This window comes from Eurytemora carolleeae, unplaced genomic scaffold (assembly GCF_000591075.1).
Source record: "Eurytemora carolleeae unplaced genomic scaffold, Eaff_2.0 scaffold359, whole genome shotgun sequence".
NCBI lineage: Eukaryota > Metazoa > Arthropoda > Copepoda > Calanoida > Temoridae > Eurytemora > Eurytemora carolleeae.
Window position 1 is genome coordinate 314,798 of NW_019396374.1, and position 19,983 is coordinate 334,780.

At 32.0% G+C, this 19,983-nt stretch overlaps 1 protein-coding gene across 2 annotated transcripts; it reads left to right on the forward strand.

The window, feature by feature from the left end:
* The first annotated feature begins 7,227 nt into the window (after positions 1-7,227).
* LOC111701990 (uncharacterized) lies at positions 7,228-17,990 on the forward strand. Of its 2 annotated transcripts, XM_023473503.1 has the most exons (7): positions 7,228-7,328; positions 8,884-8,954; positions 9,376-9,450; positions 10,891-10,942; positions 11,541-12,187; positions 12,608-13,046; positions 16,461-17,990. In XM_023473503.1, exons 5-7 carry the CDS (start codon positions 11,552-11,554, stop codon positions 17,822-17,824), a joined length of 2,439 nt encoding a protein of 812 aa, XP_023329271.1. In that variant the 5' UTR covers positions 7,228-7,328; positions 8,884-8,954; positions 9,376-9,450; positions 10,891-10,942; positions 11,541-11,551; the 3' UTR covers positions 17,825-17,990. The 2 variants fall into 2 exon arrangements, with proteins under 2 accessions (XP_023329271.1, XP_023329270.1); XM_023473502.1 differs by lacking the exon at positions 9,376-9,450.
* The last annotated feature ends 1,993 nt before the right edge of the window (positions 17,991-19,983 follow it).

Genomic DNA, 19,983 nt, shown 5'->3' on the forward strand with positions numbered 1-19,983 from the left:
ACATTTTCTCCCATTTGTTGACATGTTTTCCTAGATTAAATATACAAGGGTAAAAACAGAAAATGAAGAACACAAAATTGCATTTACTTCACTGTAATATAAGCACTTTATTATCACTATTATTAATAGTTTTGTCGGACACAAAAAACTGTTGACACTTGTGATGTAAGAATACAGTTGCATTGAGAGTATACAAATTCTACGTTGCCATCTTTTGTGCTTGACAATCTATTTGAGAAAATGTATTACATGGTTGCCCAAAAAGAAAGCGTTAAAGAGGACTGCACAAAGTTGATAAATCAGCTGTACGAAGTTGATAAATCAGCTGTACGAAGTTGATAAATCAGCTGTACGAAGTTGATGAATCAGCTGTACGAAGTTGATATATCAACTGTACGAAGTTGATGAATCAGCTGTACGAAGTTGATAAATCAGCTGTACGAAGTTGATAAATCAGCTGTACGAAGTTGATAAATCAGCTGTACGAAGTTGATATATCAGCTGTACGAAGTTGATAAATCAGCTGTCTTCTTTTATTTATGATTCCCTGCAACTGTAAATTTGTTTCTTATTTACCCCATTCTCAGAATAAGTCATTATATTTGTTGGACTATGACATTCAATGCAAAAAAACTTAATTAAACTTGTAAGAGTTTAAAATCTTTAAAAGTCTCATTCTTTCTGGGTAACCCTGTATATTTGCTTTTTTATTTGAAACATTGTAAAGGATTTCGAAGAGAACAAAAACCAAGAAAATAAAAATTGCAGCCTTTAGCCTTGAGAATTGAGAAAGATAAAAATATTTTTTTTAAACTAACCATAGTATAATAAAATTTCTACAATAACTCTATTGGTTTTCTTATTCCTGTGATACTGATTTTCGCCATTCTTTCTTTCTTTTCATTCTGCAGGGGGGGGGGGCGCCCCCCCACTCTCAGGTGCTAGGGGAGGGCGCGCGCCCGGCCACCCCCCCTAGTTGCGCCTAACTACAGCAAGAAATCTGAAGATTCACGTTGAAAATAAACATGGAGTGACCATGCTGCAACTAAAGCAGGGGATCTGAAGAAACATGTTGAAAGTAAACATGAAGTGAGATGTCCTTGTTCTAAATGTTACCATGCGGCAACTACATCAAGTGATCTGAATAGGCATGTTGAAAGTAAACATGAAGGAGTGAGGTTCCCTGCTCAAAATGTGATTATATTTCAATTACAGCAAGTTATTAATTTATTTTAATTAAATTTTACAATATTATTAAATTTCAATATAATATCAGATGGAAACATTTTGAGACTTCTATATTTCTTGTTTTTCATCGTATTGAATATTTGAATATATGATACTGTAGAGAATAAACCTGTATTAATGTTTAGTATTGAATACTGGAATACATGATACTGTAGAGAATAAACCTGTATTTATGTTTAGATGTATTGAATACTGGAATATATGATACTGTAGAGAATAAACCTGTATTTATGTTTAGATGTATTGAATACTGGAATACATGATACTGTAGAGAATAAACCTGTATTTATGTTTAGATGTATTGAATATTGGAATATATGATACTGTAGAGAATAAACCTGTATTTATGTTTAGATGTATTAAATATTGGAATACATGATACTGTAGAGAATAAACCTGTATTTATGTTTAGTATTGAATATTGTAATATATGATACTGTAGAGAATTAACCTGCATTTATGTTTAGATGTATTGAACTTCGATAGTTTAGATGTCGTCATTATTATGTTAAAGAAAAGTCTAAATGCTGTTCATGTTCAATCAATTAATCTACTCTGGAGATAATGAATGTATGTTCAACCAATCAATTTACTCTGGAGATATCCGAGCTATGTTCAATCAATCAATTTACTCTGGAGATATCCAAGCTATGTTCAATCAATCAATTTACTCTGGAGATAATGAAGATATATTTAATTTAATTCTTAAGAGAAGTACTGTATTTTTATATCAGTTTAACTTTAACATTAACTTTTAACCCTATTCCTGCTGGGGGGGGGGGTCAATTTGACCCCCCCCTGTAGTTTTTTTTACATAACTCAAAAAGTATTGGTCTGAGGCTGTTGAAATTTTCTGACTTTTCTTACATACCCAAAGCCCTCCCTTTAGGCCGAAAACCGGGCTTTAATACTAACTGCCTGAGTCCTCAGGCACACTGCCTGAATGACTGCTTTTGCCTGTAACAAACTAAATCTTTGTTTTGACCCACTTTCACTTATCAGATTTTGATAAAATTTAGCTTTTTGGAAAGCCTATGACATAAGGAAACGGATTGCACAAGTTTTGCGAAAAAAAAATTGCAAATTTTTTGCAAACAACCTGTCATAGGAAATTTGCACATTTTTAGTTTTTCTTGATTAAAAATCAGGTTATTTAAAATTTTGCAAAATTTTTTGCATATTTGAAATGGCATGGTCAAGGGCTTTTCAAAAATGTATAATTTGTCATTTTTTGGACAAATTTTTTTTTGCAAACATTTTTACTATAAAACTGGATTTTGCGAAAAAAATTCAATTTTCGCAAATTTGCAAATTTTTTTGCAGATTCTAAAAGTAGAGCACAAGAGCTTTCTAATGATGTATCATTTGTCATATTTGGACATAAAACATGGGATTTAGAGGGGGGGGGGGCATATCCTGGTTTTCAAGTACCCCAGCAGGGATAGGGTTAATATACCCTTTAATTTTTCGGTTTCGTCTGTTTTCAACCCAATAACTTTATCGGGTCCTTATCGAGCCTAATCTTTTAAATCAGATTTAAAGTTTTAATTTTTCCTTTATTTTTAGATTTTATTCAAAATCCATTAAATCAATCCTTTCCAAGTTTTTTGTTATAGTTTTATTCCATCTTTGTCACATAGATTTTTGAAATTGTTCGTTTGTTTTAAAATTGAATACTTTTCTCCTATGAAAGTTTTTTCTTAAAAATAGATTTCGAGTTTAATTTTTTACGGTGATTTTCGAATATTTTTTATTCTTTTATAAGCGGACATTCATAAAAGCAGCTGATTTTACCCAGTTCACATGTATCTAAATAACCTTTGAATTTGAAGACCTATTTGAATTTCTAAGTATATTTTTCTCAGAAAGCGGTTTATTTCACATTTAAAATTATAAAGTCTGATTTTAATCCGAAAAATCTAAATTTGATTTTAAGTTTGAAGTGATTCTATTTTAAATTTCTAATCTTAACTTCTGATTTTCTGGTAGCAAGTTTCAAAATATCTTTCTGATTTCGTTCAATATCTTAATCTAATTTTTAACTCTATTTTTTTGAAGTTTTACACAAACGGAAAAGTCTTATTTGAAGTTTCTACAATAATATCTGTTTTTCTTTAAATACCTTTAGCCATTTTAAATTTGGAATAGTTTAATTTTTAGATTTTAAATCTTAATTTTTATTATTCTCAAAATACCTTTGGATTTTACTTACTCTGATTTTTTGCGTGTTTTCGAAAAGCCTATTTTAGATCCCCGATAGTAATTTTCAAAATTTTCTATAAAAAATGTTGTTCCAATTTCTGATATTTTCTAACAATAAGTTTGGTTCGAAATTATATCCTTTTTGAATTAAATTTTGATTTTTATTTTGGACTTTTTTGATTTTAATTCTATTTTAAATCTTGAAGTAAAATTAATGAGATTTCAAAAATATTCTTAATATCAATTTTGATTTTCTCTAAATAAGTAAATCTCTGATTCTTCTAATTTTTGAATATTTTCTCGAATTCTTTTACTCTGGTTTGAATTTTCTTCTTTCGAAAAATCCATTTACATTTCTAATTTCAACTGGTGAATATTTTAACTGGTGAATATTTCAACTGGTGAATATTTCAACTGGTGAATATTTTCAAATAACTTAATCTGATTTTTCCTGGCAGCCTATCTAAATTTATGATTCTAATTTCGAATTTTATTTCTTCAAAAATCATACTCTGATTTAAAGTTTAAAAAAAAGTCCAATTGCATTTATCAACCAACTGAACCTAGTAGAGATAGTCAACCAACTGAACCTAGTAGAGCTATTCAACCAACTGAATCAACCAAATGTTGTCAGTCATCTGAACCTAGTAGAGCTATTAAACCAACTGAATCAACCAAATGTAGTCAACCAACTGAACCTAGTAGAGATAGTCAACCAACTGAACCTAGTAGAGCTACTCAACCAACTGAATCTAGTAGAGATACTCAGACAACTGAATCAATTAGAGATAGTCAACCAACTGAATCCAGTAGAGCTAGTCAACCAACTGAACCTAGTAAAGATAGTCAACCAACTGAACCCAGTAGAAATAATCAACCAACTGAACCTAGTAGAGCTACTCAACCAACTGAATTAATCAAATTTAGTCAGTCAACTGAACCAAGTAGAGATAGTCAACCAACTNCCATAAAAGTTTTTTTACATCATAACGATCAAATTGTAGAACGACCGGAAAGCCGTTGGGTTGTATAAGGTTGTATAAAAACAAATCTTGTATAGTTTCATATTTGAGCTACTTAGCTGAATTACACATTATTGAAAACATAAGAACAAATATGTCAGTTGTCAAATAATAAATATTTATTTTTTATTTTTTATTACTATACAGCGTCTCTAAACCTTGTAAAAATGAAATACGAAGTAGCTATTAAGTTATTGTTTAACTTTATTGTTTTGGAAAATAAAATTAAAAAGATTGAGATGCTAAGATTAAGGTATAATATTTATTTATAAAACATGAAATACAATAATATACAATATATGTTTCTTTTCTATTTACAATTCCTCTTTTTCATTATTTCAACTGAAAATTTATTTTTGCCCTTTTAAAAGGGATTTTAAAGTTTTTTTCGTTAGATTTTAAATTATTGTTTCTTATCACCTGAAAGTTGTCACTGTTAGTTGTCTGAGGAGCGTTCACATAAATTTCCTCATCTATGAAATAAAAAAAGCTCTTCGCTCACATAGATTTGTTTGTGTGTTAGCAATAGTTGGCCAACTGGGCTGAAAATGTTTGAGGGAACCCATGGGTGCCCGGGGAGTAACATAGGCTAAGAAAACTGTTTTTTTATTGCACGGGCAACGTCGGGCACTGGAGCTAGTGTTCCATAAATACTTGTAGCCCCGGATATAAAGATTTCAAAACTCGTCGAGTATAGTAAAACTAACTTTAGATTGAAATATTACATATTTTCAATCATAACACATCTTTATGTAGACTGTAGAGCTATTGAGAAGAATTAATTATTTAAATCAGGAGAGCTACGAGGTCTTAAAGTCGCCCCAATACTTTTTATCACTTCTAGATTTTCAAGGACTTTTAAAATATGTTAAGTTTAAACCAGTTCTATTTATTAAAGGCTATCTTACATTTTTTAGTATTCATGCACCCGCCCCGCCCTTAAAGCTATTAGTTAACAGTTTGTTACAACTGTTAATAAAAACATTTTTTTTTTAACGATATTTTCCATGATTTTGAAAAGTTACCGTTAGTTAACGATCTCTATTTTAACCACACAAATTTAATGATTCGGTCATTATTCCAGGAAACTGTGACTTTAGATCACAGTTATGACCTTTTAAACATATTTTTTCTCACCTTTTCTGTATTCTTTTTTTGTCGAAAAATACGTTTTAAACAAAAAAGTTTAAAAACACAACTCTAAAAGTTTGAAGATTGTNATTGTTTTGCTACGGAAAAAATATTGAAATAAAATTTGAGTTATCATACTCGAAGAAAGCGGACGACATTTGAAATATGTTGTGCCAGTACAAAATAATGTACTGTACTATCGAGCCGGTACTAGATATCTTGCCGCCTGGGCTGCTCGCCTAGTAAGCCCATGTGACACTCTTAACCTTCGGTGCCCAAGAGAGTGTAATGTTTGCATCTGTCCGATGTTTCATGGCGCAATTTCAGTGCAGTACACTGTATGTTGTACATTGTACATCTGGTGTACATAGTAGTGAGATCATCATGAGATGCGGAAGAAACGCAATCCTGAAATAAATTCAAATTTTCCAAAATTCTTAGAATTAATCAATATTTCTTGAAAAATTTGTCCACAAGGATCGGGCAAAGATTTGAAAAGGATTACGGGTAAAGTTGTCCAATTGGATGCAGATTCAATTCTGAAAAAAATGGATCCAGGACTTTTTTGCTAAAAAGCTGACTCGTTCAGAAAGTTAAAGGAGAAAGGGCCTAAAACATAAAAGGGAGTGCTTTTCATCCTAAAAGAAACACATAGTACATGTATGTAACCATAATTTATAGAGTGCAATAAACAATTTTAATCTTTGTTGTAAATCTTTGATGGCACTCTTTAAAAGAAATATCCCTTAACATTTCGACTAAAATTGTACCTGTTTCCGGCTTCCACGAATTAAGGATAAATTAGTTTGCAATGCTGAATTCAGTGTTACTGTTCATCCTGCCATTCTTTATCTGAAAACGAAAAGTGAAAGAAATCATAATTATTTAAGTTTAAATGTATCTTGTGTACATTATGAAATCAATTACAGGTGTTGCAGCCCTCAGGGGTTTCTGACCCATGAAGATTGCAATAGTTGGCTCAGTCCTAGTATAAGATTTTAAATTTTTTTCATATTTTTTATTCCCATGCCCTTCTTTTTAAATAGAGGGTCATGTGAAATTACACTTAAAGTCCCTTTGCGAGGGTTTCTGGTTTGATTTGGACCCCCACCCCAACCTCCCTCTCATGATTAGGTACAAAAACAATATCCATTATTTATCACCAAAACTAATGATATTAATTTTGTTTTATTATGGCAGGCTAAAAGGTCAGGGGTCGGTGCTAGTATACAATGTTTGGAAATTGTCGTCTTCATATGTATAATTTCAAATTCAGGATTCATAAAAACAAACTATTAAGAAACGAGGATAAATTGAAACGTAGTTGCTCCTATTTTTTAACCTGTTCCTATACTTGACATCTGTAGTTTATTGTAGAACTTTTTTACATTTTATGTCTTCGTTCTTTAATAATTTTTAAAAAAATAATTCTGAAGACGTATCCACCCCAAGTAGGAGTTTTGAAACTCAGGATTTACAAATCTTTAAAAAGTTTTATATGTCTCAAATGAATCCTAAAGAATATTTCCACAACACCGCATACTCAGTTCAACTAACTTACACAGCCGGTCTGTACCTTTAAACCTTATCTTTTTTTACTGTTAACACTTTGCAGTTTAAGACAGACCTTAGATTCATGCATATATAAAAAATGTACACTGATTTTATTATGCTGTAAATATCAATATTTATCCGGTCTGTTTGCAACAGCTTAAAGAGTAGGAGGTGAGTGTTTTTTCTTGTGACCCCCAACATCCAACAGCCGGCCCCTCCCCCTGCCCCTTTTTATTAATATATGCTTTTTAACTTGTCAATATTTCTACAAAAAAGGACCACAGACATAATTTCAAGTGATCCTCCATTTATAAACATGTATTCACAATATTACCCATAAAGGGACTATACAGATATGATTTCAAGTGACCCTCCGTTTATGAACATGTATTCACAATATTACCCATAAAGTAACTATACAGACATAATTTCAAGTGACCCTCCATTTATAAACATGTATTCACAACACAATATTACCCATAAAGTAACTACAGACATAATTTCAAGTGACCCTCCATTTATATACATGTATTCACAATATTACCCATAAAGGGACTACAGACATAATGCAGGATATTGTCATTATTAACCACTTTTAAACGGATTGTGACTACAACGACAGCAACGACATACATTTTAAGCTTTCTCACGGTCTGATACCTCCTCTTTAAACTCTTTTTTAATCTATACAATAAAACAAGACATTCATATATATATATATGTTGCCTATAGCCGGTCAAACGGCTGGACTGAATGAGCTGAAATTTTTTGTGGACACTCATGGGTTGCCCTGGGGTGTTTTAGTCTAAAAAAAATGATTTATTTCTCCAAAATATTTTTTTAAAAATATTTTTTCAAATATTGTTTTTTCACAATCAATGCCGGGCCCTTGAGCTAGTATTTTATAAAACTAAATTACTATTGGTGAATGGTCAATTTTACTAGGCATCCCAGCTGCAGGCCATCTTTTATTTTAACTTTTAATTGTTGCTCTATCTGCTTAGATCATCTAACAATAACAAAATCTAATTTTATTGGCTGATTTATCAATTTTTTTGCTGATTTATCAATTTTTTCGTGGATTTTGTAAATCGAATAAAAGGAATTTTTTCTTAATTCAGTCAATCCATTAACCCTTCCTAGGGTCATGTTAGGTCTGACAAAAAAATTGGGCCGGATTGGTTCAGCCGTTTTTACGTTTAATGGATACAAATTCAAACCAACCAATGTAAAATCAAAGCTTACATATATAGATTTATTTAACCTTAAAAGGACAAGACCGGCTATGTAAAGTAATGAAACTTAGTATGCTTTGTTGTGGAGTTTGAGATTTGAGTTTGAGCGCAAAGTCAAGGTTCAAAATCGTACTTATGGGTGGATACATTTTCAGAATTATTTTTTTTAATTATTAAATAACAACGACAAAAAATAAACATTTTTTTGGTGGATTTTCAACAAATTTTTTAATTCTGAGCCGATTTCCCCGGAGTCATGTGAGTTGTCTCAAAAATGTTAAGCTTTATCTGTTAAGTCATTTTTACTTTTATTGGATACAAACAAACAAACAAACACCAAAACAAAGTATATTTATATATTTACAGACAGATTTTATAATCAAACACATGGCTTCCTTTAAAAACTTTTAAAAATTCCCCCTCCCCTTCTCTTCTTATTAAAAAAGATATGAATAAAATTGTATTATTAAATAAAAATATTCTCCTACTAGGTGGTCCTGCAGTGAGCAGTGCAGGATCAAATCTTATTCTTGGATTAAATCCTTTAATTGGAAGTTTAGAGGTAAATAAGATTCCATTCATTTATTGTCTTAAAAACAGAGCATTAGATTGTTGGAACTGTCGACGTATATTTTAAGTGGCATTTATGATTTACAACAGTACCCTTTATATATTTGTCTGAACAAGGATAGACAAGATTTTCTTATTTGGCTAGCTAAACGTTGATTATTCGTAATTTGGGTTTTTGTATGAAAATGTCTTTATGCACATTTATGGTTTAGAGCCATTTAAAGAAAATTACTGGAATTCCAAACTATTTCAGAAAACTATAATATTTTCCCCATTGTTACTCAGATAACGGTTTAAAGGGCAACATTATGAATCAGATATACCACTCTATACACTAAGGTTGTCTCTGCTTTGAGATATGTAGAAAATAAGAACATAAAACTACAATATTAATATAAATAATATACCATTAGGTAAACCAGGGTCCTGGGGTTAGCAGTGATAAAAATCCTAATTTGGGGTTAAATCCTTTATTTGGAACTTTAAAGGTGATTAGGGATTTGATTAGAGCTGGGCAAAATTACATTAAAGAGTGGGAAGTTAACATTTTTAATTTATTTTTAATTTCATTTTTAATTTATTAAAGTGAGTGTTCGCGAAAAAATGAAGGAGGGTATAGGCTTAATGCGATAAAAAAGCGCTTTTGATCGCTACTAATTTTACTTTTAATTTCATATTTCATAATATTTTATTTTATTTAGAAAACGTTTTAACGGTTTTTAAAAAATGTGAGTGGTGCGCGGCATTCTCAAAATTAATTAAAAAATATTATAAAATATAAACTATATACAAATGTGGCGAAAGATAATCGATGACTATAGGTTGTAATATCTGAATGATTTGTTTGAAACTAAATTGATTTTTTTACGGTCTAAGTCATATGTTGCAATTTTCTGAATTTGTATGGGCGCAAAGTTTTTCGGTATGAGACGTCTTTAACAATTTTCTCCTTAGAGACGCAACAGATAGAAGTAAGATTATTAGCGATTAAAAGCACTTTTTTATCGCATTAAGCCTATACCTCCTTTCATTTTTCGCGAACACTCCCTTTAACTAAAGAGAAAATTCTGTTTTATTTTTGTAAACTCTAATTCTCACTCCAACTTAACTAGAAAAAGAATTAATTTTAATTTTATTTAATTTAAAAAAAACCTTTGTTTAAAGGGACTGTAAGCGTAATTTCAAGGGACCCTTCATACAAGATGGCAATGCACGATTTGGTCAGAGTCAGTTTAAATTTCCATTGGTTCTAATTTCTCTGTGAGTAAATGACACTCTTTATAAAAAGCTGGTTTTTTGGTATGAAACATTAGGTGATCCCCCACGCAAGACGCCAATGCTGGATTTACAACAGTACCCAAAACAGCTTTGTCTTATATTTTTTTAAATTTTGAAAACTGATTATTTTCAATTGTAGTTTATCTACTAAAATGACTTGCGCATTTCTACTGCAGGAAAACAAATAGGAAACATAAAACACATGTTAACCTAGAACAACAACAATATATCTTTCCCATTATTGATTAAATAAAGGTTTCAAGGGTACCGTTGTGAATTGGACATTGCCATATTTGCATGGAGGGTCACTTAATTTATACTTACAGTACTTTTAATAAAAATAATTTATGGCCCATAACAGTTTTTTTAGTATTCCAACCTAAAAATAAATATAAAGGAATTGAGTCTTTGCCACAAACTCATATCTTCACATCCCTATATCTTTGCAACTGATGGTGTAAACCTTTGATATTTCAAACTTACATTAACTAATAATTAAGAAATCACAGTTTGAAATATCTGAGGTCTACGACGTTGGATTGCAAAGATATAGGGATTAGAAAACCATACTTTGTGGCAAGAACTCAATTATTTTGTGCAGTATTATTTTTTCCTAATTTTCAAAGAATATCAAAGCATTCATTTTTAAGGGAGTAAAGAGACCTTTACTGATGTTGTCAGGACTATTGGATTGTCAGTGAGGTAAGATATGATTTAATATCAATGCCCTCCTTGGTTTTTCTTCTAAAGTTTCAGTATTAAAATGCTTCCCCCCCCTTTTTTGCATTTTTTGTCTGTGGTGCAATTAGCAAAAAAAATCACTTTTGCGCTGAATTATGCATAGTGTGTTAGTAAATATGTAAATTGTGGAAAACAATTCTTACACAATTTGTGTATGATTGTATGATGTATTTTATCTTATTTGTAGCTTTTTTTCCGCGTTGCCAAAGCCTCAATTTCAAAAGTTTTTTTTCTTTCTTTCTTTATTTCTTTCTTTCTTTCTTAGCGAGCATAGGTTTTCTAAAATAAAAGGATTATTCTGATATCAAACAAATCACAATATCTGCACTGTAGTAAGAAAGGAAAATGAAAAAGGGATGAAGTGTCAAAGCAAAAACAACACTTATTCCCCTAAATGATTCTGGCAACTTAACATCTATTTGTTAAGAGACACTTGAAATATCAAACAAATATATAAGGGAATTAGAATGAGGGGAAGATCAGGGACCCTAATATATACAGTATATTCAGCATTAAAAGTATCCCAGAAAAGCAAGGGTTTATTACTTTTATATTTTAGGAAAAATCAAGATGGAGAACATGGAAGAAGAAGAAGGCAAGAATACATACCGGCTACCAGGGGGAGAGACAAGAGAGTGGACACCTGCTGAAGCTGCAGACTGGTTTGCTGAGCAATATCTACCAGATCTTAGAGAAGTCAGTGTCAGATTTCCAGAGGAACGGTTGTATAGTGTTTGTATTCGCCAAACCCCTGATTTACCTCCTGATGAGTTAGAAGAACAGATGTATGAAAGTGTAGAAGTGGGAGAGAAGGATGAAGTTGGAGGCTTCATGGGGAATGTAAAAGGTGACATTGCTGAACATGATATTTTTAAGTACTTGACAAGAACTCCTAAAACATCAAGAACAGCTCTCTTACACAAATACACTGTCAATAAGTTCCGCTCATTTACTGGTACAAGTAAACAGAATCAACTTGAAGATAGCCAAGAATTTGACTTTATATATGTATTCAGTGATCACAAATATATGCATGTAGAAGTCAAAGCAGGAACATGTGGAGGTGGAGATATTATAAAACAGCTAGAGAAAGGAGAGAAGTTCTACACTGAAGTACTAGGTGTGCTAGCTGCTGCTGGTTTAAACATGATCAACTGGGAATTTATACCTGTTGCTGCTTTTCCTAATACTAAAAATCAAAGCGAGGTAGACACAATTTATGCATAAAAAAACTACTTGAAAGTTCTGTAAAATCTTTGATAAAGCAGAGAACTTTCAAGGTACACAGAAAATTGAAGTAAAAATGTAAATATGTCATGCCAAAATGTTAGTGTTATGCCTAATGTTATGAAATGTATTTGTACTATTTGTCTACCATTTCTGCCTCAGATATAAAATGATAAAGATATCAAGTAAATTTTAACAGCAATAAACTAATACTATAGACATGTCCATAATATATTTTATTTTTTTTTTTCATAATTCAATTAATTAAACAAATTTTTGAAATTGTAGATGTAAACGATATCTATACGTAAAAGTGTCTAACAAATACAATCCTTAATATTTATTCTTTTCCTAAATCATTATCATTGAAAACAAATCTAAATACATTAAAACATTTAGGTAAGAGGACATCCTGAATTTAAAACAAAGTATCCCAAGGGCTTGATTTTAACTCAAGAAGAATTAAAAAAGCCAGAAAGCCTGGAAGACCTACTACTGCCCAGAGATCAAAATTTCCAGAGTGATGAAACATACCTTGCACTTGTAAAACTATTTATGGCATCCTCTCATTGTTCCAAGTCTGATGCTTCTCTCTCCCTGACTCCCTCGAACCCTGTCAAGGAAACTAAGGGGAAACTTGTTGGATCCAACACATCAGATCTAGGTGTTGGAGTGTCAGAGGATCCAGGACCTTCCTCTTCCACAGTTCCACTGTTTTCTTCCTTGAAAGGAAAACCAGTTGGTTCCCAGGAAAGCATTTTGTTCTGGAACAAGAGTCAAGCTCAGTTCCTCCTTCAAGATAACCCAAGATGTATTATAAAAGGAGACTATGGGTCAGGTATAAAGAGAATTATTTTTACATTTCTTTATTTTTTGGCACCAAAATCTTCATGGTAAAGTCTGTAAAATCTTGATGGTATAGTCATCAAAATTTTCTGAAGTTACCTCATGATAACTTTAAAGTGTCATGTTGGGATACTCACACCTTTAGTCAAAAATATCCAAAGAAAGGATACAGAACTCTTTTCATAATAAGAAAGGTTTCATGAAAAAATATGTTTTTTGGCAAAACATGTTTATATAATAAGAAATATGTAGCAAAATGCTAGTAAACAGTTAAGATTCTCTAAAACTTATTGTACATTATACTCCGTTTCAATGAATATTTAACATAAAGCTCCCAAAGCATGAAGTATGAACTCATTTTCATTAATCTCTTAGAGATGTATATCAAATCTGAATGTTGTGTTAAAGACGCATTATCTTGTAAATAGAATCATATTTATATTCGTAAATAGATCTTGATTCTCATTATCTATAATCCTGTAGTAGAGGCAAAAGCTATGATCTTAACTTATAATCCTGTATCTGCGTAAAACTAAACTGAATGCATATGTTAAATTAGTGTCGCACTAGAATCCAGCTGTTCTGTATTCTAGTGCTTAAATACGTAATTCCAGTAACCATGAATAATGTTGTATGTATCCTATAAAAGGATCCCTTTGATAAAATACAAATGAGTTGGTTTTACGACTCTGTTATAACTACGACAAGAGAAGTAGTTGTTTATGTATATAACATTATCGTTTATATATAACATTTACTAGCCTGGCTTGCTAGTGTGAGAACTCATTAAGGTTTATATGAGAAAAAGTTGCCAGGCTTGCAACTATGAGACGATCCTTGATAGATTGTATACTAGCCTGGCTTGCTAGTGTGAGAACCCATTAAGGTTTATATGAGATAAAGTTGCCTGGCTTGCAACTGTGAGACGATCATTGATAAATTGTATACTAGCCCGGCTTGCTAGTCTGAGAACTCATTAAGGTTTATATGAGTGAAAGTTGCCTGGCTTGCAACTGTGAGACGATCATTGATAGATTGTATACTAGCCCGGCTTGCTAGTGTGAGAACTCATTAAGGTTTATATGAGTGAAAGTTGCCTGGCTTGCAACTGTGAGACGATCATTGATAGATTGTATACTAGCCCGGCTTGCTAGTGTGAGAACTCATTAAGGTTTATATGAGTGAAAGAATGGGCGGATTTTTGGTAATGTCAATTTGGTAATGACAATTTGGTAATGACAATTTGGTAATGACAATTTGGTAATGACAATTTGGTAATGACAATTTGGTAAGGTGACAATTTGGTAACGACAATTTTGTAATGACAATTTGGTAACTTCAAAAAAGTGACAATTTGATAATGACAATATGGTAACTACAAAAAAGTGACAATTTGGTAACAACAGTTTGGTAACTACAAAAAAGTGACAATTTGTTGATGAAAGTTAAATTTAATTAAATTTAATGTTTAATAATTTGCTGTTTTTCACATTATTTAGGGTTAAGTTAGGTTAAGACAATTTCTGAGCCGAGCGCTGTGGCTAGGATAGGCTAGGGGGTGGAGCGCTGCAGCCTATTAAAAGTTTAATAATGTGCAGTTTCTCTCATTATTTTGGGTTAGGTTAGGTTAGGTTAAGACAATTTATGGGCTGAGAGCTGCAGCTAGGGTGGGATAGGGGGCCGAGCGCTGCGTTCAAATAAATGTTAAATAATGTGCTGTTTCTCACATTATTTTGGGTTAGGTTAGGTTAAGACAATTTCTGGGCCGAGCACTGCGGCTAGGATGGGCTAGGGGCCAAGCACTGCATCCTCTTAAATGTTAAATGATTGTGAGCTTACCAAATTGTCATTACCAAATTGTCGTTACCAAATTGTCACCTTACCAAATTGTCATTACCAAATTGTCATTACCAAATTGTCATCACCAAATTGTCATTACTAAATTGACAATACCAAAAATCCGCCCATCGAGTGAAAGTTGCCTGGCTTGCAACTGTGAGACGATCATTGATAGATTGTATACTAGATTGGCTTGCTAGTGTGAGAACTCAAAAAGGTTTATATGAGATAAAGTTGCCTAGCTTGCAACTGTGAGACAATCATTGATAGATTGTATACTAGCCCAGCTTGCTAGTGTGAGAACTCAGTAAGGTTTATATGAGATAAAGATGCCTGGCTTGCAACTATGAGACGATCATTGATATCGATTGTATACTAGCCTGGCTTGCTAGTGTGAGAACTCATTAAGGTTTATATGAGATAAAGATGCCTGGCTTGCAACTGTGAGACGATCATTGATAGATTGTATACTAGCCCGGCTTGCTAGTGTGAGAACCCATTAAGGTTTATATGAGATAAAGTTGCCTGGCTTGCAACTATGAGACGATCATTGATATCGATTGTATACTAGCCCGGCTTGCTAGTGTGAGAACTCATTAAGGTTTATATGAGATAAAGATGCCTGGCTTGCAACTGTGAGACGATCATTGATAGATTGTATACTAGCCCGGCTTGCTAGTGTGAGAACCCATTAAGGTTTATATGAGTGAAAGTTGCCCGGCCTTCAACTATGAGACGATCATTGATAGATTGTATACTAGCCTGGCTTGCTCGTGTGAGAACCCATTAAGGTTTATATGAGTGAAAGTTGCCCGGCTTGCAACTATGAGATGATCATTGCTAGATCGTATAATAGCCCGGCTTGCTAGTGTGAGAATTCGTTTAGAGATATATGAGTTAGATTAGCCTGCGTGCATTGGTATCCAGCCTGGTTTAATTACAGAGCTTATTTGAGAATAGACCTGGAAAGACCAGTAAAATATATGGAGTAAGGGCAATTTGCTACAAATATAATAGACGATTATATGTATACAATGAGGATAACTTTTTTTTTTATGTTTTGATTGTTAACAAGATTTTTCGAATTACAAGTTTACAAGTGAATAAAAAGAAGCTATTTTAATTAACAACTTCTCTAGACTTTTGTTTTTATGTGTATCCATTATGTTAAAAAGCTTTATTCAAATCAAATTAGAAATCGAAAGTCGTCTTCATTGTACTGATATAATCGCTCACCACTGTATTAAGAAATGCTCTTATAATAAAAAAAATACTTTAAAAAATAAATGTTCTAATAATGAGATATGTATTTATAATAAGTAACCTCCATAGAGATGGGCGATCAGGTTTTGTTTATTATTGCAAAAAATCAAAATGGAGTAATTGTATTTAATTGTTGTTATTATTATTATTATTATTATTATTATTATTATTATTATTATTATTATTATTATTATTATCATTATTATTATTATTATTATCATTATTATTATTAGTATTACCATTATCATTATTATTATTTTTACCATTTTCCCATTTTAGAATTTATTATAAATGTTATTTTCAGGAAAGACCCTAGTCCTCTTTGATAAGCTAAAGACTCTGGCGGAGAAGGTTGTGTTTATCAGCTGCTTGCTACCCCATGAAGATGTTCCTCCAATTTACGAAAGTATTATGAGAAAGAAAATAGAAGATTTAGGAAACAATATCAGGTTTTACAGTGCTACTGAAATATGCAGTGAGATGGGGGTTATATTAGGAGATAAGGATAGAGAGAAGAGTTTTTATTCAGTGCTAGCTGAGTTTATTCAGAACCTCCCAGAGGAGTTTAATACTCTACTCATTGATGAGTTCGGGGATCATTTGTATAGCCAGCAGGATGAAAAGGAATTGTTAGGAACAACTGGTTCCTTGGCTAAAAGTGAAACTAAACAGCTTATCATTTCCCTCCATCCTAGTTGTCAGATTGATGTGAGTAAACTGAAGTATCAGGGCTATGAGATTACAGAGTTGAAGTATATAATGAGGAATACAGCTTCTATATATAAATATAATACTGTTATTTATTCTGAGAGTGATAGAGTAACCTCAACAGTGCTTGGTCTTCATCCTGTTTATATATCTAGTAGTGGAGATAATGATTTCTACAGCAGAATAGTCGAAGCAGTTTGTAAGAACAGTAGAAAGTTTGTCTGCCTTTTTCCAGATGATGATGATGATGATGATGATGATGATGATGATGATGATTTAAGATATGATGATAATAAGTTTAAGACTGAACTAGAAATGAGAGGAATTAAAACATTTGAATACCTAAAAGTAGAAGATAAGAAGAACCTGAAAAAGTTTCTAGAATCCGAAGAAGGATGTCTCATCACTAAATATGAACATGCCAGGGGTGTAGAATGTACTACCCTCCTAGTCTTTGATGGGAATGTAAAACGAGATTCTATATTTTTGAGAGGAACTACGCACCTTGTATTTGCAGATCTATACAGCAAGAATCTTCATTTTAGTGTAGAAGAACCTGAGCCAGGTTACATATTAATACAAGGGAATAGACTTGATCCTGTTGTCTACAGTAGTCTGGTAGATAAGATGCTGGAGGAGAGAGTAGAGAAATATATTAGTATTCATGAACATTACAATGTAGAGCTATTCCTGAATGAACTAAAGAGGAGAGGTCTACCCACTCCAGTAAAGAAACCTGGTAGAATGCATTCTGTGAAAATTATAAAATCACATCAACAGGATATATCAGGAGGTATTATGTATGATAGGCGGGATATTGAAGATGATTGCCTGAAGAAGATCGGAGCAGAGATTTCGATACCTATTATTTACATAGATGAACTAGATAGAGGAAAAGAATATGTTAAACGTGTTCGTGAAGGAAACCCAATCCTCTTCTTCCATGTTAAAGTGGGCTAATAGTTGGACAAAACAAGAAGATAGGATATTCACGATATCACCGAAAATCATGGCGGAACAAATAATTCAAGTATTGGGATTTGGAAACTTGGTCAAATTATACATTTAACCTATTTAATCAATGTATATATTTACATACTTAAGATATAAATGATTTGATATATTTTGAAATTTTATTATACTGTATTCTTGATTAATTAAAATTTCTGATTATCTTTATATTTCATGATTTAAAAAAAATAGTTTTTATATTAAGTTTTATTGATTGTTTTTTATTTTAGAAATATTCTTTATATTGTTTATTGGAGTTTAATGTGTGTATATACATGACTGCTGACTAGATGATATATTACAAATATCATATTTATCAGATTCAATACATAATAGGTAAATAGGTAAAATTATAATCCTTTATATTATATTTAAAGAGAGAAGAGTTTTTATTCAGTGCTAGCTAAGTTTATTCAGAACCTTCCAGAGGAGTTTATTTTCCTTGATGAGTTTGGGGATAAATTGGATAGCAAGGATGAAGAAGACTTGTTAGGAGTAACTGGTTCCTTGGCTGGTAGTGAAGGTAAACAGTTTATCATTTCCCTCCATCCTAGATGCGAGATTGATGTGAGTGAACTGAAGGACCAGGGCTATGAGATTTCAGAGTTGAAGTATATAATGAGGAATACAGCTTCTATATGGAAATATGATAAATCTGTTTCTGTTTCTGAGAGTGACAGTAGGACCTCAACAGTGGTTGGCCTTCAACCTGTTTATATATCTGGTAGTAAAGATAAGGATTTCTACAGAAGAACAGTTGAAGCAGCTTGTAAGAAGAATAAAAAATTTGTCTGCCTTATTCCAGATAAATACAAATATGATGATAATCCGTTTAAGGCTGAACTAGGAAGGAGAGGAATAGAAACATTTGAATACCTGAAATTAGGAGATGAGAAGAACCTGGATAAGTTTCTAGAATCCCAGGAAGGATGTCTCATCACTAGATATGTGCATGCCAGGGGTACAGAGTGTACTACACTCCTAGTCTTTGAAATGAGAGACAGGGAATCTAAAATATTGAGAGGAACTACACACCTTGTAGTTGCAGATCTAGACCGTGATAATAATCCTGTTAGTGTAGAAGAACCTGAGCCAGGTTACATATTAATACAAGGGAGTGCACATGATCCTGGTGTCTACAGTAGTCTGGTGGATAAGATGCTGGAGAAGAATATAGAGAGATATATACTTATTCATCAACATTATACCATTAAGGAACTATTCCTGATTGAACTAGAGAGGAGAGGTCTACCCACTCCAGTAGATATACCTAGAGCCATGTATTCTGTGGAAGATATGAAAACACATCTCCAGGAGAATATATCAGGAGGTATTATGTATGATAGATGGGGTATTAGAGATGATTGTTTAGAGTGGATTGGAGCAAACAGTAAGATACCTATTATTCACATAGATTATAGGGATTTTGTAGAAGATGTTGAATGTATTCGTGAAGGAAACCCAACCCTCTTCATCCATGTTAAACTGAAATAATAGTTGTGCAAAACAAGAGATAGGATATTCATGATATCACAGACAATCATGGCGGAACAAATAATTCAAATATTGGGATTTGGAAACTTTGTCAAATTATATATTTAACCTATTTAATCAATGTTTATATTTTCATATCTAAGATATGAATGATTTGATATATTTAGAAATGTTATTATACTGTATTCTTGATTAATTAAAATTTATGATTATCTTTATATTTCATGATTTCAAAAAAATATAGTTTTTATTAAGTTTTATTGTTTGTGTTTGATTTTTGAAATATTCTTTATATTGTTTATTGGAGTTTAATGTGTGTATTAAAATACATGGCTGCTGATGAAATATTACAAATATCATATTTATCAGATTCAATACATAATGGGTAATGTATATATATGTAAATATATTTTAATTATAATATATTTATAATGAATATAAAATATACTTTAGTCTGTAGTTTTGATCTGGTTTTTGCTGATGGGCCCTTTAATTTATGCAATATATGAGCTGAAAACTCAAACAGACATATTTTGTATATTTTAAGGAGTTAAATATTTAAACTTCCTATCCTACCCTTTCTACCTATTCTCTACACTCTACCAGGGTTAAAT

Bases quoted from the DNA above. Each gene is read 5' to 3' on its own strand.
- LOC111701990 (XM_023473503.1), top strand. From the start codon at position 11,552: ATGGAGAACATGGAAGAAGAAGAAGGCAAGAATACATACCGGCTACCA. The intron at 12,188-12,607 runs GTAGACACAATT...TAAAACATTTAG, and splicing joins ATACTAAAAATCAAAGCGAG to GTAAGAGGACATCCTGAATT. The intron at 13,047-16,460 runs GTATAAAGAGAA...TGTTATTTTCAG, and splicing joins AAAAGGAGACTATGGGTCAG to GAAAGACCCTAGTCCTCTTT.